We start from the raw sequence: 22582 nt of genomic DNA, 5'->3' as shown, positions 1-22582 counted from the left end.
AATGCTCCTCTAAGTGTGTCCTGTCTTTAGTCTCCTGCATCTTTCCTTCAGAGTAAGACGGCAGTTCTCAAGAAAAGCGGGAAAGGAAGCTGCCACGATTTTCCTTTCGCGCCGTCTTTCACAGACCTCAGTCTCTCGGTCACCTCTCACTGACAGGCTCGGTCCCCTGCGTCTGAATTAGACTCCACTCTGCCTGAACGCAGCCTTCCTGTCAGGACAAGGAGAACTCCCTGATAATACATAACTTGTACCAAACTGGGACCTTACTGGCCACACTGATCCTGGACCTTTATCCAAACTGACTGGACCAAGCAGACTAAGCACCTTCCATCCACTCTGAGGTGCACAAAGTCTTCCTTCTCCTGTGGTGCCCACTGCCCACCGTCCATCTACACAAGTGTCACCGTGGGGCAGCCCCAGGTCTGCTCCGCCAGTGTGCAGAAAAGGGTCCTGAGGTGGCACATCACGAGGGCACATAGCCTAGGACACCTCCTCCAGCACACATGCTTTCCGCCCTTTAGAAGGAGCCCATGAGAGGGAATGCTGAGACCACCACACGTCAGAGCGGTACAGCGTTACCACTTTCCAACCTCTCTGTCCTCTAGCTCTGTGACTAGGCTTTTCTCCAAATGGCCAACACTTCTCTCACCTGCACTATCCACAATTACGTTCAGCATCAGTGATATGGGCACAGAGTGTCGTGGCCTCTGGAGAGGGGCTTTGCACCTGCACTGTGACCTGAGTCTACCCTTCCTCCAGGAGCATCACAAGGGAGGATTTCCTACCCCACAGAGCTGCACCCAACCCCAAATCACTTGTTTAAAAAGCCCCTACCATTATATTTATCACACAAAACACAATTTGCATTGTATTTTGTTATTATAATTTGTTATAAATTCTGTGAAACAACTTCTCTCAGCCACCGCCACCAATTAAGTAAAGCCCTTTAGGCTGAGCTTGCTCTAGAGTAGGGGATGCAGCGAACGTTCTCTGTAAAAGGCCAGAGAGCAAATATTTCATGCTTGGGGGGCTATGCGACCTTTCTTGTGACTACCCAGGTCTGCCATCGCACGCAAAAGCAGCCAGAGACCATATGCACACAGACTGGAGATGCTCCTGTCAACCTGCAGAGAAACAGCTGGCAGGTGTGGCCCCAGCTGTGTGCAGTTTGCTGCCCTCTGCTCTAAGAATACAGGTGCCGCACACAGTCCCAGAGCAGCCCCTGTTCCACAATCCCAACATCCTGGTCTTTCATAAAAGCAGCAGGCCTCCCGAAGCACTGAGGTCTGCACATCTAGCCACAAAGCACTGAGCCCCCGGGAAAGGAGTAAGCAGGAAGCCCCAAGGCTCACAGTGGAGAACAACAGCAGACATTGGCCACTCAGCAGCCTTCCTCAAAGGTGTCTGTACTCAGTACACATGCACTCTGCTCCCTGGGAAATTCAGACCCACTGAGGATGACTTAGGGGAGACTCCGATACTGGGCGTGACTGATGAGAAAGAGATTCTAAGGTTTCCCATTATCAAATATTAGACTTCTGAGATCAAAGGTTGCTGCAAAAAGTAAATTTCCCAGGCCCTTAACTGATTTTCTTAAGTGATACACTTATTAGCCATATAACCGTTTTCAGTATTTCTGCCAGTCCCAATTAGGCAAATCGGATATAACTGCTCATGACTCAATTTACCTCATTTTAAAATGTCCTTTCTTCTACACATGTAACCTCTGAATGAAGTACATCCTGAGATTCAGTTCTTTAATCAAAAATAAAAACAGCCCGGCCAGAATGGTTCAGTGGTTGAGCATCAACCTAGGCTCCAGGAGATTGTGGTTCAATTCCTGGTCAGGGCACATGCCCGGGTTGTGGGCTCGATCCCCACTCGGAGGCATGCAGGAGGCAGCTGATCAATGACTCATCATTGATGTTTCTCTCTCTCCCTCTCCCTTTTCCTCTCTCTGAAATCAATAAAGATATATTTTAAAAATAAAAAGTTGCCCATCTAGAAATTAATTGTAGCTTCATTAGCTAAAGCTTTAAAACCCCTTAAATCCATAAAGCGAGACTGCCAGCCAGGGTGTGGGCAAAGCTGAGGGAACAGGACAGGAATCTGAGACCACCGCACCAAACAAGAAGACAAACCTACGACCCTAAGCCGTAGGATCTGTCCTGCCCTATTCTCAGAAACTCTACTCTAGCCATGCTGTGAAAACATCTGATACCTACTCAGTCTAATAAGCTATTTAAATATTTATAGTGACTTCCATTACACTGAAATGATGTCCTAAAAAAAATCCTGTAAGCTCACCTGCTGGCCAACCCTAGACACAAAACAAAAATTCATATTCCCAATTTTTTTCTCACTTTTCTATTCTGAAAGCACTCCATAGAATCAAGAAGAAATATGATTAAACCACGATTCCCCGAGAGTCAAAGTCAGTACTTGAAAAGAATCTAAGAATCCACAAATGCTTACAGTGAAAGGGAAAAATCATTTGTGTGCATTTTCTGCGTAAGTAATTTGGTTAGTCAGCAAAATAGATTTGTAGGAATTAAAGCAAAATTTGCACTTCATAGGATCTACATATGCATTTTCTGCATAATTTTGGTTAGTGGTAAAATAGATTTGTAAGAGTTAGATGAAAAGTTTCGTTACTAAAGACATCCACGTGAGGAAGGGGCCGCTACCTTTCCGAAGCATGGAGGAGGGATGACTGCGGAGGGCAGGAATTAGAAAGCAGGCCCTCGGCCGCCACTGCCACATGAGGGGGGGTCCTTTTGCAATCTATCAGGCTACTGGATACCACGTGATGCACATTAAGAGAAAAAAGATCACAGGTCAGTTAAGTAAAATGAAATTTCATATCAATCATAGGACCACTGTCAGTGGTCACAGTTGTAAGAGCGCGAACACACTGAGCGTCCGAGGACGATGTGTGGAAATCAACATGAATTTCTCAACCACAAAAACAGGAAACTGCCCATTTCCCTTTCTATTTCATCCATGCGCCCACCAGAGCTTGGTGCTTCATCAAATCTTTGGAGCACGTGGTTTGATTATTTGTGCTGTCAGCTCTCTCTTTAAACAAAATACGTAATTCCAAGTATGGAAATGTGCCCAACGATCCTCGTTTGACAGTGGTCAGATCCACCTAATCTGACACAGTCATTATTCTGGACTCACAGAGTGAAACGTGAAAGAGAAAACCTCTTCAGGGTTGTGTTCAAAACACTTATTTTAAATTCTTAAAATGAATAGGGTGTTTGAACAGATTTTCAACCTATTAGTGGTTTCCAACCATTCCACATATTTCCTTCCTGCAAGTCCTGTGTTTTCCCTCCGGGGGGTTTATCTCCACGGACCCCAGTAGAGAGTATCTGAGGTTCCTGAAAGGTACCCGCCTGCTGTCCGATAGGAGAGCCACTGGCTGCACATGACAACTGGACACGTGAAAGGTGACCAGTGAACTGACAAGTTATGTATGTGTGAGAGACACACCGATTTCAAAGACCTACCATAAAATAGAATGTGAAATATCTCATCAATAATGCCTGGAATGATATTCTGGACATACTGGTCAAATGAAATGTATCATCAAAGCTAATCTCATAGCTGGATGGCTGCTAGAAATTTTTAACTTACATATGGCGCTGGCATGATGTTGCTGTTGGACAAGATGGGTCTTTAGAAAGACAAACAGACCTCCATGAGGGGACTTCACAGGCCCCAACCCCACTCTGGTTTCCAGGCTGACCAACATTCATGGTCACAGTCCTGGCTGGAAACCAGGCATGCTGTCTGTTTCTCTCTGACCTGAAGCTCAGCACACCCTGCTCAGGGTGCTATGTCATGAACAAGATCATGCTGGTCAAAGTGAAACCACGACTGGTGACTGCAGAAGACAGGTTTCAGGCAGGAAGCCTGTGTAGCATGTGCCACAGCTCGGGGGCTCCCACACGTCCACTGTAAACCAGAAGTAAATCTAACACATCGAGAATAAGAACAGCCCTGGCCAGGGTGGCTCAGGTAGGTTGGGCATCATCCCGTGCACCTAAAATGTTGCAAATTTGATTCCCAGTTAGGGCACACGCCCGGGTTGCGGGCTCAATCCCTGGTGGAAGGCGTGCAGGAGGCAGCTGATCCATGTTTCCCTCTCATATAAATATTTCTCTCTCCCTCTCTCTCTTAAAAAAAAAAAAATCAATAAAAATTCTTAAAAAAAAAAAAAGACTAAGAGTAACCCAAGGTTGCCATTCACTATAGCTTAGTCGCTATTTCTCAACCTTTTTCATTATTACTACAACCCTGAGCATCTTGGGGCCTTTTTTCCCTAACAGTCCTCCCTCCACCGTGAAATTTTAATGCCATGATGTACTGGGTATCTGTTTACGTGCTGTGCCACAGACCAGCATACTATCTAAGATTGTTCTTGCTACCCGAGAACCAGCTTTTGTCCCAATGGCTGGCTATCGCCCCTACTGAGATCTCATGATTTAGTCTGTCCCCTCTCCCATTCTGAAAACCACCCAGAAGGGAGCACACGTTCTCACAGGTTCCCCTGACTTAAACATATCAGAGTCTCAGTGTGGCGATATGCAAGCTGGGCAGCTCTGGTTCCCCAGTTTACACCAGAAGTCCAGGACAACTCCAGAGTTCATTTCAGGGAAGTAAATACCCTTGAATTCAGCAGACTGTGCTTGGGGAGAAGGCATCATTCTAACAGCCCCAAGTGGCCTTAGTGGCCCCTAAAGCCACCTCGCTGCTTGACTCTTACTTTGGAGATAAGTATCAAGAAAGGCTACCACCTGTTTGCTCCAATTGGCAGTTAGCATATGTCACTTAACAAGGGTTCTCCTTTCTGTCACCTGCAGGAGCTAAGAGCCATATCTGTAGCTCAACTCTGATCTGTGATCTGCATGTGCTGTTTTCAATCCTCGTCTGTACCTCTTACTCTAAACTGCATTTTTTTCTGGTCCTAATTTCACTTTTTCATTTATGTTTCTATTCTAGTAAACATATTTCCTAGAACTGGCTTCTAATCCCCCGGACCAGGACAGGTGAGCACACACACACACCCCCAGTAGCTTACCTGGCAGTGGGTGACCACTCTCTGTCGGAATTAGGGTACGATGATGACTGAGAATAAGGCATGACTGGAGACAGGCTCTCCTTAGGGACATCTTCTTGGAATGGAGGTATGTCACTAGAAAGCGTTCTGGTAAAAAATTAAAAATAAATTTTAAAAAAAAAATTAAAGTCAAAGAATTATTATGGGCAGTTTCATAACAAAGGCAAGTCTCCATTTGTTCGTGATTAGCTCTTAGTGCTTTGTGGAGGCAGGTGATCTCCTTAAACCCCCAGCCCTATTCCAGGCAGGAGAGAGGAAAAAACTGAGATACATACAAATGTGTTGATAGCCCTGCCTATTATTTATGCTTTGTAACACCTCATCTGGTCGCCTTTTACGTGTCATCTCATGAAAACCTGAGAGGCAGATTGGGCCCCAAACTGGATCCCGGGATTATAAAATTTGGTAATAAAACTCTTGCCATCCACAGGGGAGCTGCTGAGTAACTGAATGACAATACACACCCAATGTTTCATCTAGTAGAATAAATAAACGATATAAACCAGATGTATCTTATAATTACAAGACGATTCCAAATCTACCTCATTTCAGGTATAACACACTCATTACAAATGTGATTGCTGTTACACTCAGCCAGAGGCCATCTGTCTGCATTGTGGACGTCACCTGAAATATCACATATCACTGAGTTCCGGAATTAAAAGCCCAACCACTAGTTTCCGAGCCCACAGCAGACAAGAGGCCAAGCTTAGGAAATGCAACCTGGCCAGTGTGCCTTTATTTTTAGCCAGGGAAAAAAATATTCTCTTCTGAATGATGAAGCAAGGAGATATCCCTGGTGCTCCTTATCCCGTCTTTATATTGATAGGATACAAAAACAATTATCCAGAATTACACTGACGTACACGGAAACCTGAAACATTGAATATTCTTCACAAATGAGCTGTCTTTTAAAACTGTCATTGTTCAACAAAATAGTCAAATAAAGAAACAGGATTTCAGCACACTGTTAAAAGCAAAGGAAAATAAAACAGACATCCATTAAACTCTGGGGTCTGATCAAAACTGAGAAGTGTGCACATGGAGAAAACTGGCCCCGTGCTACACTGACATGCAACCCTGATTCCAACACAGATCACCCAGGCAGCAATTGGCCAAGTGCACGCACACAGCCGGTGCTCAGAATATGGAGGTTCTGAAGTCCCAGGTTCACGCCTGAAGTATTAGTTTGCTCGGCTCCTGCTTCCCGGCTCTGTTCTGGAATGTTGAAATGAGCAGCCAAGGAGGTCTGGCGTTTGCGATCATCTCTTAGTTATAAGCCACATTAAACCTCTGCTACTTAAAAGACTGGGTAAACAGGATTCCAGGACTCAGTCTAAAATGCATTCACTGAAGAATAAGGAACTGTGGGGAGGAAAATTATAGGAATCATCTGAAACAATTATGTCGCCCGGTTCTGACCCGGCCCTGCCTTTGATCGGCACTTACCTGCTGCTGCCCGGAGGGTCCGGCTCCTCATCGGAGCTCATCTCTATGGGAAACATGTCCTCATCTTCCGACGTGTTCGAGGTGTCATCTCTCTTCAGGCTGTCCAGCTGGGACTTTCTCCTCCGCTTCCTTCTCTTCTTCACGAAGGAGCCACTGGAAGGGGTCTCGCTGGGAGGCAAGGCCGGGGCTGCCACACTGGGGTCCAGGCTTCTCATCCGATCCACAGGGCTCCTCTTCAGTTGGCACTCCATGCGCGAGGCTCCGTCCGACAGGATAGGGGAGGTGGCCAGGTGCATGGGGATCACTTCCTAAAGGACAGAAAATGTTTTGTAAAAACAGTCCTGTGAATTTGGGCTGAAGGAGGGAGATCGTGCCACAAGTGGGCCAGTGTTAATCTAGGAACCCAGCACTCCTCGGGGGGGGGGGGGGGGCCACGCAGGGCAGTGTAAGCGTCACAGTGACCTTTAGCTGTGGCTGCCGAATTTGACCGAAGATCACAAAGTCAACATTTAATTCATTAAATGCCATTTTGTACTGAATCCCCCTTTTCATAATTATAACAAGTGAGGTAGTTATCAGTGATTTCAGGCCACCAAGATTCAACTTTGAACTATCCAGAGTAAAGAAGAAAGAAATGGGCTTTGAGTCATCACATTACCCTGGGAACTGGACTCCATTTTGCATTTCAGTGTGCGTAAAGGTATGCGTAAGAGAGAATGTGTATGTGCCATTTTTTAATATGCACTGAGTTAAGACGTCAATAATTTTTAGAGTAACACTGGGCAATCCCCCGCCCGCCGGCGCCCCATGTGCCTGCCTACGCTAGAGCGCATCCCGGTATGTGGACATGGATGCAAGTAGTTAGATATTGACCCTTTTCTTAAAAACAAAGGGAAAAAAACATAGCCTGTCATTCTAGTAGTTGATTGATAATGATCCACCAATTTTTTAAAGCCATAGGAACCATTTTATTAATGACTCATGAAACCTCCATGGGAGAGTGGCAGCCTTGGGCTGGAAGGGATGGGAGGGGCCATCTCACCCAGCTGCTCAACGGGACCAAATGAAGAAGACACAGAGAGAGTGCTTGCACTGGGTCAAGAGCAGAAAAGAAGTTCCAGAGACTGAAAAGGAGAGGGGTGCACCTCTGTGGTAGAGGGGAGACGGGACCCTGCAGCAACCTGGTGAGGAAGGACACAGGGTCCCCAGTTTGTAGCAGCCTCTCAGAAACAGAAAGGGGCATGGTATGGGACAGAACATACTCTGGGCTCCAGACCCTGTCCCACCCACTGGCACTCAGTGAGGCCAGCCAGGAAGGCCCTCTGTGGTCCTCAGCAAATCACTTCACACCCACTAGGATGGCTGTAATCACAAAGTCACGGATCACAAGTATTGGTGACAATGTGGACAAACAGGAGCTCTCGTGTACTGGTGGGAAGTTAAGTGGTACAGCAGCTCTGAACAACAGTGTGGCAGTTCCTCAAATGTTAAACAGGGTTACCATCAGACCCAGCAATTCTGCTCCCAGGTATGCACCCAAGAGAAGTGAAAACACATATCCATATGGAAACCTATACACAAATGTTCAGAGCAGCACTATACACAACAGCAAAAAGGTGAAAACCACCCAAGTGTCCACCAGCATGCGGAGGATAAACAGCGCATGGTGTATGGGCAAAATGGAAGCCATTCGCCGTACAAGGGAATGAAGCACTGACACGGGCTGGGACGTGGGTCGCCTTGGAAATATTACGGTGACAGGAGACAGGCATAAAGGAACACACACTGTAGGATCCTCTTCACATGAGAGCTCAGGGAAGGGAAATCTATTGAGACACAAAGTAGATTAGTAGGGGTGGGCTGGGATGGCAGGGAGGAGTGGGATAACTAAAAGGCACAGAGCTTCTTTCTGAGGTGATGAACATGATCTAAAATGGACCGTGGTAATAGTCGCACACACCTGTGAAAAAGCACTGAATTGTACACTTGAAATAGATAAATTATATGGCACGAGAATTATCTCAACACGCCATTAGGCATTTTCAAGTAATAAAAATAAAAGCAATCTGGTCACTCAGCCATCTGAGATTTGACACCAGCGTAATCTGTACGCTTTGGGCAACGGTTCAGGCCACAGCGACGTGGTGACTTTGTCTCCCTGGAGACAGGGAGCAAATGGAAGTGGCCAGGACTGCTGAGTCTTGTGTGGGCCCAGCACACACCACCCTGTCTGGCTCAGATCCCCAGGGAAACGCCTGCTTTCTCTGTCGCCATTGTCCACAGCGCCAGCATCATTCGCCTCCCACACTTCTGCTTGTCTCCTGTATCAGCGCTGCTCAAGGCGCAAAGCCGGGAAGTAACCTTGACTGCCCAGCCTTCCTTACCTGATCATTATCAGTCTCTTGAACAAAAAATGCTTCTCCGTTATCTCCCAGTTTCATGTGCAGATCCACAGACTCCCCGTTGATTTCTATGTCAACCTGAAAGAAAAACGTACGTCTCCAAAACAGGACACAAACCTCAGGGATGACCACACCTCCACATGTGTGTGCACTTGAACTACATACAGGCCACAGAGAGCTCACAATTCCAAGTCTCAGTTGATCAATCTGGTCCTACCTGCTCTTCCCCATTGGAAAATGGGATCTACATCCCAACCCACACCACCAGCACCTGGAGCCCAGGCAGGCTTTGATTCCTTCAACTAGAAGAACACAACAGAAGTGACACTATTTGACTTCAGAGGCTGGGTCAGAAAAAAAAAATGCAGCATCCACTGGGCTCCCTTTCTCTCGACATGCTCACCCTGTAGCCAGCCATCATGTGGTGAGGACACCCAAGCCACATGGAGAGGCCAGCCAAGAGCCTCCAGTCATGTGAATGAGCATGTCACCAGAGGGTTCCAGCCCCCAGCCTCAAGTCTTCCAGCTGAAGTCTTGGACAGTGACAGCAGACAGACCACCCTGCTATCTGAATTCCTGACCACAAAACCCAGGAGCTTAATAAACAGCTGGTTTACACCACTAAACTTTGGAGTACTTCACACAGCCATAGTAACCAGAACAATCTGAATTAACTGTCAGTTCAGTGAACAGTCCTTTCCAACAGAGAGCTAAAAATCTGGGCCTACGACCAGCTCCAGATACATGAGGCCACAGAAATAGGGTGATTTTCTTTAAGGACAGAATCTACCCCTGGGGTCCCTGGGTCCCCTGCTCTCACCACTTTCTCTCGAGAGCGCAGCACCCCCATCTTCCCAAAGCGGACGTGGAACGGGGAGCACTGCAAGCTCCCGTTGGGCTGGCGGACAACAATGATGTCAATGCATCCAGACAGGGTGGCAGGATTCAAGCCCTTGTAGAGTTCCTTCACAGTGACAAACACCTGGCCCGCAAGCTGCCCAACGTAATTCATGGTTTGAGCCTAGAAAACAGAGACACAAACAAAACACACACGGTCACACAAACAATTAAATCAGGGAAGGCCATCTACCCAGAGGCAGTCAAAATGACACCTCACTTCAAAACATGGATTGCACGCTCGATCTGACACCCTGCCAACATCATTCTGTTCCCTGGACTGGGCTCTACGCCTACCCCGCTGCCCACCAACCTCCACCCTGGAGACCCCAGAAGCCTAATCTCAGTCAGCACTGGGCCCTTCCTCGCTGAGGTCAACAGTACTTGTTCACAGCATCCTCATGGCTTTTGTCACCTGTGCTTGCTGTTACTGCGTGTGGGGTTTACAGACTAAATCTCAAGACTCTTGAGGAAAGACTGGATTTGATACGTCTTAGTATCCCCCACGTGCCAAATAGAACAGGTACTTAATTAGTTGAAAAAAATGACTGTGATTACTTGAGAAGAAAAAAATGATTATTATTTTGACCAATTCCATCCTGGTCCTTGCCTGCCCGTCTCTCTTCCATGCTCCCAGGGATATCTGTGCTCGGCTTCAATTTCTCTGCCCAACTAATCAACTGAAGTCTGCTCAGCCTGGTGCTGGGGACACAGAGACAAAAAGACACAGTCCCAACCCACTGAAAGGTCTCACAGGCTCATGAAGGAGAGAAAAAACACAAGTGACTAAATTATGTGTCAGCGTTCTTTGTGTTCGAATTGTTTAAGTAGCCCCCACGGGAGTTAGGACCAAGGACAGCAGAGAATGCAGCACAGAGGCTGGCCATCAGGGTGTGGAGGGTGGCTGGAACACCATCAGGTGAGGAAGTGGACAGGGCCCTGCAGGGAGATGTGTGTAATGACACAAACACGGCTGTCTCTGGAGCAGAGGATTGCAGGGAAAGAGAGCTGGAACCAAGCAAGGAGATCCGCACGTAGCCAGGTAGCAATGTGAAGCCATGGGGGATTCAGGAGCAACACAATGATGATTCGGACCACAATTTAGAAAAAGGCTGGCAGTAAAAATGCTGAGAAGACTGACGAGAAAAGAAACTGAAGGCAGGAAGACCAACTGGTAGCTGTGTGTGATGGTGCAGACTAGAAAGGACGCCAGCCTGAAAGGTGAGTGACAGAAGAAACGGAGGCAAAGGGACCATGCAAGAGGTATCAGAGAAATGGGGTACAGAACAGCAGGAGTCCGAGCAGGTGCCGTGCTCTGGCCTCTGTCTACCACCTCAGTGCTGATCTACACCCCGACTGCCCACGTGGGCACAGCCTCGCCTCCAGTCCCGAGGCAGTGCCCTGTCACCTGCCCTGATGGGACTTAGACACCTCAGCCTGGTCCAGGACACTGAGATCTCATGACCTGTCTTTGTGCCGTCCCTCTCCTCACTCCCTTCCACTGGGCTGTCCCACCCACCACCCTCCGGTGCCCCCCTTTGCCTCCCAAGAATGGGGCTGCGATTCCTGGCCCTTCCCTTTCTGGGTCCCTTCCTCTCAGCTCCAGCGGCACTTACTCCTGGGCCTGGTCAGGCCCTCCTCTCCTCTCCTCTCTCTGCACACTGAACACTTCACTGGACTCATGAGGACACATGCTTCAAATGTCACCTGTGCAGGAAGCCACCTGCACAATGTGACTTCCAATCAGTGGATCCCAAGGCCTGGTCCTTTCTCCCAACCCATGGGCCTCAACTCTCCAAGGGGCCGACCTACCTGGGGGCACATGGGACACACTAGCTCCATCTGCCTCGGGTCCCTTACAGTTCCAGCCGCCGCCACAGTTCCAGCCGCCACAGTTCCAGCAGCCACCACAGGCCTGTCCCTGACTAGCCTCCACTCACAGTCTGGTCCTGGGAACTTTCTGGCTCTGATGTGTCTGTTTTGCCTGCGGTTCTCCTGTCACTCGGTGAAGCCAGATTCTCCCTGAGACCAAGGACCAAACCTCGTCCTTTCAAGTTAAAAAAAGAAATGCCTGCCGACCACCATTTTTATTCACAGGAAGAGAAAGCTCATAACAGGTGGTATTACCCCATCTCTGCATCCTGGCTAATCATCAGTAAAACGAGGGCTGTGGCCTAGATGACCCACAAGGTGCAATGCCAGCTCCAGCCGTTCAAAGATAAAGGCTGTGCTCCTTGATTCTGAGCAACTAAAAGGGCATCTTTAATAATTTAAACTCAACGTTCCTGTTCTCTTATCCTCATGAACAAAGCATCCCCGGCCCCCATCAAGGAGCAAATGCAAGGTTATGGTGCAGAACCTGAGAATGGAAGCTGGCAGGATCCTGACTAAGGTGTTCTGACACCCTCATCTGAAAGAAACAAGCCCAGCAATGAGAAGTGACTTGGGAAGAGCCCCACCCCCCCCAGCAGAGACAGGTGGAGCCCAGACTCAGATTTCCTGATTCCCACTCTTGTGGCCTTCCCTTTGTGCGGCTGAGGGGCACGGGCTCTTCTTTATCTGCCCCTCCTCTAGGGTCTCCTCTAAATAAACACTGGACAGATACTTAGAGCACAGGGACAAACCAGTGGGGCACCGATTCCCAATTCCACTGCCTCGATTCCCAATTTCACTGCCTCCTGTCCCTTGGAAGTAACAGGCTCAAGAAAGAAGCTAATTCGGTTACCCAAAGATAAGAAGCCGGACAAACAGCCGGAGGGACTCACCTCCCTGTGCTAATCTCCTTACTGCCTGGTTCTCACTGAGACGCGACCAGCCTGAGGGGAATACCTGTTTTGAAGAAGAAAGTATCTTAAAAGCTTCAAGAGTAACAGAAAGTAAAACCTGTAGAGAACAGAACAAAACCCTGGAGTTCCCAGCTGAATGGCCCCAAGATCACGCTCTTCCTGTACCCCACACCAAGACTGCTTTAGATCGGCTGATTTTAATCTCAAAACGCAGCACGTGCTTTACTGGTTTAGACTTTAATCCTTTCTCATCTCATGGCACACATAAACCAATTGCTAAAATTCTGACAAAAAATAAGTGTAATTTTGATTGATATATAAAATAATAATTATCTACCCTTTCTGCTCCAAAGTGACTTTTTTAAAATAAGGATTTCTGGTGCCAAGAAATAACCAACCAAATGCAACCTTATTATGCGATGTGACAGGTAAGATGCAGCTCTACTATATGACCTATATATTTATGGCTCAAGACAGGGCATTCACACCAGACGGCTACTGTTGTGTTGGCTGTTGTCATTTTTTTTATTTGATAATCTAAGGGAAAAGAGGTCAGTGTCCCTGACTAAATAGTCAGGTATTTCACGTTTTAAATATTCTCATGGCACAGCGGCTGAAAATTGCTGGTTCAGAACCCGTTTCAGCTGGTACCATGGGAACAGAGGATGCAGGATCAATGCTGCCTCCCTCCTTCTCTGAGCACACTGAAAACAAACACATGCCTGGCGTTGGACAAGGCTCAGTGAAGGGTACATACTTCTGGTGACACTTTGGCAGGGCAGGATGGGAGCGTGTGGATGGGGGGATGTGGATCTCTGTCATGGAAGGGGCCCCACTCCTGCAGGACACAAAAGGCCATGGGGCGAGCGCAACCCTCTCATGCCCCAATGAGGAATGAGCTGGCGCAGGGAGCAAAGATGAAATGGGCTAGAAGCAAGGGGAGGAGACTTCTGAAAACAAATCCCCCAACTGTACTCGCATTTCGGTGGCGGCTAACCTTTGATTCCCCTCTGAAAGGATATCCTGGGCGAGAGAGACTCCCAGACTCCGGGAGAAAACAAACCCTGCTGCCTGGGTGATGTTAAATGTTTGTCTGTGGGCTGACCAGCCCCCTGCACCCAGCACTTGTCTTCCTGATGCTCTTGGGGGGAGGGGGGCAGAGGAGTGCTGCAGACAAAGCGCAGACCAGCATGCCTCACCCGACACACAGCTAGAAACTCGAACATCCCCACTACCTCTGTAGAGCACTTCACAGCATGCAAAACTCCTTCACACAGGTGAGCTCACTGCTCACCTGCTGCAAATCTACGCAACCCTGCGCAATAGTCAGGACAAGCAGCACTCCCCCATCCGTGACCAGGAACCAGGATGCCAAGTCTGTGCGACGCTGCTTCAGAGTAGCATGACTAGGAAGGGGCAGTGAGGACAGGAGCCCAGGCCGGAGCTGTTCTCCTTTGCCCAGTGCTGCCTTCCCCATCTCACTGGGTAAAACTGGTATCAGTAGGCAAGGCTTAGGTAAGAAAAACCCCTCATGGGGCTTAAGCCAAACAGATAGTGATCATCTGGTTCTAAATGACAAATACCATTCGGCACGTGTTCGCAGGGCAGCCAGTGCTGCATAAATGGTCATAGATTGTAAGAAAGAATTACCGAGGCAGTTTTGGAGCCGGGGTGGAAGCAAAATCTATGAAACCAGCTTCTGTTCAGAGTTTAAGCCACCACCTGGCAAAGAGGTTAGAGAGGGAATTCAATAATGTGGTGGAGCTCTAAGTTTATGATTCCATGACCTAGTCCTAATGACATCAAGAAACCAAGTCTTCAACCTAAGCAAGAATGGAGGGGAGGGAGGACAAGATGCGCAGATACCGAGGCACACTTTCTACCTCCAAAAGTCTGGATATGAGGGGAAATTGCTAGAATTTAAAAATTAGAAAAAATGAGAAAAAGGGGAAATGTTCTCTTCATTAAAATTCATCAAGACAATGCCCCAAACAAATTTCACTGTAAACACAGTTTAAATTATAAGCTCATAGGCATCTTTTGCCAACAAACAGGCCATGAAATATAAAGGATAAGTGTTTGAAAAAGGAACTGCACAGAATTTGGGGTTGGAGGAAGGCCTGGAGGTGCCCGTAGTCCTCCACCCAGTAGGAGCCAGGTGTTAACACCACCTCCCTGCTGCAGCCTCCTAGCAGCCACTACAGAGAAGACAATGACTTTGAGAAAGTCTTTGCCCCAGGAAAGCTGGGGGGGGGGGGGGGGGTGACTTATTACTGTCATTACCTCACTAAGTGACTAGGAAGCCTGACTCAGTCAGGGCTCTGGTGTGATCTTTTCACTAGTATTTCATCAGCCATCCCTCCTCAGGGCCTCCTAGAAGGTAAATTCAAACTTTCCCCACCAGGACTAAGGTCAAAACAGGCTCCTTTGTTCAGTCTATGGTCTGAAGTATCTCTGGCTCGTTTGTCCACAGGATGACTCATAACTTCCTGAAGAGCTCTGCCACTAATCTGCTGCAGGTGCTCAAAGGCACACATCTATGTGTCACCTCCACCCTGAAGGGACACCTGTAGAATCTGGGTTTCAGGCACATCCAGAGAGCTCGTGGATTGGAAAACCAGCTCAGCATATGCCCACGGGGAGACCTGCTGTGCTTCTGTTAGCAGCAGCAGGACTGCACACCTGGGCACAGAACCAGCTGCTGCGCTTGTGGCTGGCAGCCACCGATTGCTCTGACCCTCGTGTCCCAGCCTGCTGGCTACTCTGGTTAAATGAGCACATGGGACAGACTTCTAAATATCCACTGAGCTTACCAGCAACTCCAGGCTAAGATAACATCACAGTGACCCAGAGTGATACAAACATTTAAATCCACTGCCCATTTTCACATGCCATTAAAATTGGTATACTGTCCAGATGGTGATAACCAGTCAAAATTGTTCCGTTTGTCACGATGATGCAAGGGATAGAATTTTTCCGTTTTGCAGAGAAGAAAACTGAGCTTTAGTTTATGTAACTTGCTCAGAGTCCCAGAGCAGGCACCCTGCAGTGCTGAACCGGGTCGTGTTACTTTTGTGTCAACAAAGAAAAGGGGCAAAATACTCATGGCTGAAATCTCCCCCCTCCTCTTTACCCTGACCTACCTCGTATGTCTGAAAGTTGTCTCTGGAGACAGGTGAGCAACTAGCCAATACCCACCCCCCTTTCTACAAACATCTGTTCCTCTCCTCATGCTGCCGAGGTCACACAAGGGCTCACCCTGTGCCTGGCTCTGCGCTTGGCACTAGGCAAGATTGACTCCTATCCTCCAGAAGCTGAAAGTCTTACACCTTAACCGGCTCAGCTACTGAACAACTGAATATCGATGTCCATCTATAACCTTTCTGAAAACAGAAGAACTTGCCTTGGGAGAGTGAGCATTCTGTCACAAGGAGTATTTAAGCCCTTTGGCTTTTAGTAAGGACAGTTCTTCCTCAAGGGCACGACAAAATCTGCCTCCCTTGGGTTCTCCCCATAGTAAGCCCAGAAATATCTCACCCTTCGTTCTCCGGTTGTCCTTGGGCCATCTGAGGAGAGCTATGTGGCTGTCCCTTGGGCCCTAGGAAGGTGCTGTCAGCCCCCCAACCCAGCTGCATGAGGATGGGGTGGGGGCTACACTCACCACCCCTAGCTGCTCTCTGAGCACTTTCCAGTCTATGTCCCTATGTCTGGGGTCCAAATCTGAGTCTGAGCAGCTCTGAGTAAAAACATAAACACCGTATTGCTACTGGGGCTGGCGCAGACCACAGTCACCTGCGAGGTTATGAAATAAACATTGGTTTTCATCCAAAGCATTAAAAAAAATTTTTCTATGAAATGCCAAAAATGATATAATGACTAATAAGACCTGCATGAAAATAGAACTGGCTTAAAAATAGGGTGTCTTCCTCTTGTGATTTACATTAATGACAAAGAGGAAGTCTGTTTTCGGAGAACTATGGATATTTATCAGCTGGTCAGGATGGTAGATTATGTTTACATAATAGCAAAGGGAAGTATGACAGATGCGGCCTGATGCAAGGGAAGGAACACCAGACTGAAAGTCAAGCTCTTGTCCCTACACTGCACAGAATACCTGTGTGCAGGTCACTTTCCTCCCAGCCAGTTGTGGGCTGTGGGAGTCCATGAGCTGCTCCGCCCACAGAGGTCACCGTCCCACACACAGTGCTCAGGGAAGCTTCTTAAACGAGAGCAAAGCCGTCCATACCCTCCAGGACGCAGGCACCTTCTTGGCTTGCCAGGGCTCTTTGGGATACTCCGGTCCAAGAGAAGAAAATTCACTAGAAAAGCTTGAGATGCTTTTCCTGACAAAAATGATGAAGCAGCAGAAACAGCTTTTGATGGGGTACCCCCCACCAAAATTCTTTCTGAACTAAGCAGGGCAGACAAATCCAGAGCTGATCCCAGCTCAGCTTCGGACCCGAAGGAGGGGACAGACAGCTCCAGGCAATCCTACAGGAAGGACGGTAGGCGGCAGGTATGGAGAGTGAGTGTATCCGGGACGGAGGGTGCTGTCACCCTGCAGAAGTGGGTCAAGAAAGTGGGTTCCCAGAACAATCGGACATGCGGGGAGCAGACAGAGCGGGCCTGGACCCCCACATGGACGGGGGCCACCCACGCTGAAGCTAATCCATACAACTGCCAGCACACAGCAGATGTGCCAAAGCAGGAGTTAACCCAATCCTACGAGGTTCCAGAGGGCGGTGCTGCCAACACTCTGTCCAGATTAGGTAACGGAGGTCTCATGACTTCTCACCTAGCTGTTACATCAGAAAAAAGCAGCATTTCCTCCCAAAGTTGGCAGAGTCCTTCTCCAGGGTTCACAAATTGCCAAGAAACACTGGTTTCTGGGAACTAATGCCAAAACTCAAAACTCCAGCCATAGCTTTTCTAGCCCGGCAGTTTTTGCTACCACCACCCTCCTCCAGAATGTAAAGGTCAGTTTAATATGGCCTCAGACCAACCCAACAGAAAAATGACAAGATATAAAAAGACAGAGTCACAGAGGAAGGAAGAAAGACAAGGTCCCTGGCTGCTTTGGCTCAGTGGTTAGAATATCGGCCCATGGACTGAAGGGTCTCGGGTTCAATTCCGGTCAAGGGCATGTACCTCGGTTGCAGGCTGGTCCCCTGGCCACACGGGAGGCAACCAATCCATATGTCTTTCTCATACTGATGTTTCTCTCTCTCCTCTCTCCCCTTCCCTCCCATTCTCTCTTAAAAAAAATCAATGGGAAAAATATCCTCAGGTGAGGATTAACCAAGAAACCAAAAAAATAAAGGAAGTAAGGAAGAAATCCATCTGGTCAATGCTCCGTGAGAAGATATCTGACCCTACTCATATTTAACATATACAAATCAGAGGAGGTCTTTCAGATGGTCCAAAATCAAGGCATTTGGGAAAAACCTAGGGCTGGTGTAAATGGGGGGAGCACACCCATCACTCACTGTGAGCGCTCAGCAGTACCTGTCACTCTGCACATACTGGCACAACCCAGCGATTCTACTGCTGTGAGTCCCACGTACGGTGTTACGTCATTGATAGTAACAGGAAGTTAGAAAAAACCCACACATCTGCAGGACTCTGGTTAAGTGAATTACAGACGAGCAACACCACATGATGGAATATTATAAGACTGTTAAAAAAAATGGAGAGGGAGAGGTGGCTCCACAAACTAACATGAAAAGGTATATATTGAGTGAAAAAAAATACGAAAGGTATTTACGACATGAAGCCACTTGTTAAGAATTACATTTACACATATTCTGATAAGCACAAAAAAATTCTGGACTGATTTCCATGCTAGCCAAGCAAGGTTCATCCACAGGCCCAGCCTGGGACCAGGCCTGGGGAGGGGGACCCTCACTTCTCATCACGTGTATTTCCACAGGGTGGGTTTCTGAGTGTCATTTTCTACATGTGCATGCATTACTTCAATGTTAATTTGTAAGGACCTCAGAGAATAGAAAACTCTGACTTGCTCAGTGTCAAGGTCTTCCTGTCACTGAACCTGCTGAGATACAAGGGGGTAAAGGGGGGATCAGAGAGGTCAGATGGGTGACGGCTCAGCTCCTCCAGCGTTTTGCAATGCTCCAATCTTACAACCCCATGTGATGAGTGTTCTCAGGTCCCTGCCAAGGAGCACAAAGGCCTGGATGGTGGGGGATGGAGACACCTAAACCACTGGGTGGCCAGATCTAGGTCCTGATCCTCTGGTTGGTAACTATTTGACTCATTAATTGAGCTCAGGACTTTTGCTTCCTCTCTTCACATACATGCAGAGCCCTCTGTCCAAGTCTGTCTTCACCAAAAAGAATGCCTTGCTTTTGTGACTCCTGTATGGTGCCCGCCCACTCCACCCCAGCAGTTCATGGAGAGCTAAATACCAGCTGGCCGGTCAAGAGTGCTGCCTACAGATCAGGGCCTAAGAATGCAGGCCGTTGGTGTTCAGATCCCAGCTGCCCCACCCACTATCCTGCAACCTCTCAGCACCTCAGTTTTGAATCTATAAAATGGGATGATATTAACATTGTCCAACCTCACAGGACTGCTGTGAGGCTGGATACATAAAGTACTTTTCCGAGGACATGCACAGATGACAGCCAGGTGCTCTTCATGTGGTCACAAATGGCTCCTGGCAAAGGCTGGACTTGGAATTAAGGCTCCTGCCTGACAGTGCTTTGCACGTATCAACTATTTTAAATGCACCTTCCCAAAAACACAGGAGCAAAGAATACTACTGGTTAAAATGAATACAAAAATATTAGAAGGGTATGTTAATATTCCATATTCCAACAGGGTGGTAATACATTTCCATTTGTCCAAACACTGGAACCCAAAGGCAACCCCAAATTGGGCAGCACTCTACCATCACGCTCAGTTCACTGGCAGGAGACTCTCTTGCCAAAGCAGTTACCGGGAGTAAGCCTTGTTGAGCGATGGTGCCCAGTTACCCCATGGCTTCTGTGGAGTGCATCTTTCGTAAACTAATGGCTTATGCCTAGTGAGACCCAAGAACGCAGAGGAAGACTTCACCAAAGAGGGACAGCACCTGCCTCCAAGGAGAAAGGGACTTCCTGGAAACAAGGCACACCAGGCATGTGTGCTGCCCGGTCCCAGAAGCAGCTGCCAACAGGAGTGTCGCCATCAATCGTGGGGTCTGTGGGTCAGCTCCATGAGCCATGCAGAGGACGTCACGCATGCTCCGGAGCAGACAAACTACCCAGAGCCACGACTCGGGGCAAACAGCCTGTAGCTTTATTCTGGAAAACGCCAGCACTTAGAACCAGCAAAACATTCTAAGTCGGTGCAGGAAACACAAAACCTGGTCAGTGGCTTGAGACGTGTGGCCGTGGCCGCCGCATGGAAAAGCTCCCTGCTCCTCGCCAGGCTGAGCCCTGTCCGTTTGCCTGCACCCAACTTCTCAGGTGGAGAGGGGACATCTTTCCATCTGAAGAATCAGGAGATCCTTCCAGTCCCTCACCTGGGCCCCCAAGTTCTCTCCCGTGCATGAAGACGCAGCAGGTGTGCCCCCCTCCCCGCAGCCCAGTCTTTTCTACAATGATGAGGGTTGTGGGGTTTTTTTTTGGTAACCAAGACCAGGGTCCCAGAGCCAGGCCTCAGACCTGCTCCGCGCGGCCGGACGCGCCAACAGGAATGAAAGCTCAAGGCAAACGCCTGCACACGAAAACGCTGGATGGTCCAACAAACGTTGGCAAACAGGAAGCAGTTTCAAGACACAGACACAAAAAATGAACCCTTACATCTTCCAGCACTTCTGGGGGGGGGGGCGAGGGGGGGGAAAGAAGTGTACTTATTCCTCCGTTACCTGTACATTTTCCTCAGCTGCTTACTTATATTCTTAGGGCCCAAATTATGGAGCATAAGAAGGTGAACAAATTTCACTGCCATTCCCCCACCAGAAAAATGACCGCCTCTTCAAGCTCGTCTTTCCAAAACACTCCTTAGCGTCCTGGGGAAACTATGGGGCTCCAAACGCTCTGGGAATGAACACCTCGTTCCTGTGAGCTCAGGGCGCCTGGGCAGTGGGCGACCACAGGGCGGCCACCGGCTGCGTGCAGCACCCGCCACCCAGACGACGCGCCGCGGCCCCGAAGGCTACTCACCAAACACTGCTTTTCGCGACACGTTTTCCCCGCTTTCCCCCAAATAAAACTATCTGCCGGGCAGCTGAGGGAACGAGCCAGGCCCTGCGCCCGCCGGCTGCAGGTGCTCGGGGGCCTGGCCGTCCGAGGAAGCCGCCTGAGGCCCAGGGTCCGGCCCGGTCCACCGCCTCAGGGCCCAGGGTCCGGCCCGGTCCACCGCCTCAGGGCCCAGGGTCCGGCCCGGTCCACCGCCTGAGGCCCAGGGTCCGGCCGGGTCCGCCCCTCCGGCAGCGGGGCCTGGGGAGCTCCCGGCGGCCTCCGGCGCCTCAGTTTCCCCGGCCGCGCGGCAGGAACCTCATCCCCTCGGCGCACATTGTCCCTAAAGGCCCCGGCGAGCGGCCTGCAGGGGCTGCTCGCTGCACACACGGAAGCCCCTCGCCTCCCGGGATTCGGGGGGCCCCGCCGTCGGGGGGATCCCCGGATCCGCGCCCCCCCCCCCACGGGGCAGTGCGACCGGCCCCTCAAGGTCAGCCCCGCGGGCGCTCGAAGAAGGAAGGGCCGAGGGTGCGGGCGAGGCCGCCGGGCCCCCGGGGCTCCCTCCCCGCCTCCCTCCCGGAACCACTTCCCCCCGAAAGCGCCGCGGGGACGGCGCCCGGGCCTCGGGCGTCAGTCAGGTCGGCCCGGCGCCCCGGCCTCGCCGCGCGCCCCCGGTCCCCGGCCGCCCCCGCCCGCCCGGCGCCGTCCAGGCTGCGGCCCCTCCCTCAACGACCCGCGGGCTCGGCCGGCCCGGCCCCGGCCCCCCGGAGGCGCGGAGGCGGCTACTCACCCGCAGGCGCCGCGCGCGTGGCCGCTTTGTATGCAAACACCCAGCCGGCCCCGCGCGCTGTCAGCCCGGCTCCGGGGGCGGGGCGAGGGACGGGGCGGGGCGGGGGCGGGGCCTGCGCGCGGGGCGGCGCGAGGGGCCCCGCGAGGTGCGGGCCGCGGGGCGGCTTTCAGAGCCCGCCGGGCCCAAGGCGGCAGAGCCTGGGCTGCAGGCAGGCCCTGGTCCGCCAGCCCTTCCTCCTCGCCTCCCTTAGCCTTCCTGGGGCGCGGGGCCTGGGGCCGGATTTCTCATTTTCCTCCCCAAGCCAACGTCATATATTTCACTCGGCTGGCTACAGTGACTTTGATGCTCAGGTGTGCAGAGCGCACACAAATCAGTGGCCGGGCACCCCAGGGCGTGGCTGGAGGTCCTCTGGGCCCTGTTCTTCCCAGCAGTGGGACCCGGGCATGTCCCTTAACCTTTCTGACCCCGGCCGCCTTGGCCTTATTGGTATTTACACTCAGCATCACAACACTAGCCCACCTTTATCCTTTATCTGGACTGCCAAGCGCTCCTGCTCCATTCGTTCATTAAGCAAATACTTGTCACTGAGCAAGACCGATGGGTCCCTCCCTGTCACCTTGCAGCTTCCCTTCAGCAGCAGGAGACAAGGCAATGGACAAGTAAAAGGCAAAGTAATCCCCAATGGTGAAATGATTTCGACCATGTGGATGCAAAAGGGGTCCTGTAACAGTCCTGAGACATCCACTGACAAAAGCAACCTCGCAGGGTAATCTGGTCATAAATTTCTAACTGAGCAGGTCATGGTAAAAGGTTTATCTTTGCCTTAATCAAGCCTTGTCCATTTTATTTTATTTTATTTTATTATTTTATTTTGAGTATGTTTATTAAAGCTGGGGACAGTGAAACAAGGAAGGGCTTATGATAGAAGAAGCCACCGGAGAGAGCCTAGG

At 49.9% G+C, this 22582-nt stretch overlaps 1 protein-coding gene across 5 annotated transcripts in view; it reads right to left on the bottom strand.

The window, feature by feature from the left end:
• Positions 1–21660, bottom strand: part of LPIN1 (lipin 1) — a 48474-nt gene extending 26814 nt beyond the window's left edge. The window contains exons 1-7 of one of the 5 annotated variants that reach the window (XM_087823354.1): positions 21633–21660; positions 12642–12705; positions 9800–10000; positions 8962–9057; positions 6578–6885; positions 5090–5215; positions 2688–2795 (exon numbers count right to left, since the gene is read on the bottom strand). In XM_087823354.1, the coding sequence (XP_087679480.1) occupies positions 2688–2795; positions 5090–5215; positions 6578–6885; positions 8962–9057; positions 9800–9991 (830 nt within the window). In that variant the 5' untranslated portion in view covers positions 9992–10000; positions 12642–12705; positions 21633–21660. Of the gene's footprint in view, positions 1–2687; positions 2796–5089; positions 5216–6577; positions 6886–8961; positions 9058–9799; positions 10001–12641; positions 12706–13659; positions 13679–21632 lie in introns of those variants that run through there. The other 4 variants (XM_016219712.2, XM_087823356.1, XM_087823355.1 and 1 more) reach the window with 4 other exon arrangements.
• Between the last annotated feature and the right edge of the window lie 922 nt (positions 21661–22582).

Source organism: Miniopterus natalensis, chromosome 13, assembly GCF_054644295.1.
Source record: "Miniopterus natalensis isolate mMinNat1 chromosome 13, mMinNat1.hap1, whole genome shotgun sequence".
In the NCBI taxonomy this organism is placed as follows: domain Eukaryota; kingdom Metazoa; phylum Chordata; class Mammalia; order Chiroptera; family Miniopteridae; genus Miniopterus; species Miniopterus natalensis.
This window is presented reverse-complemented; position numbering and strand designations above follow the sequence as displayed.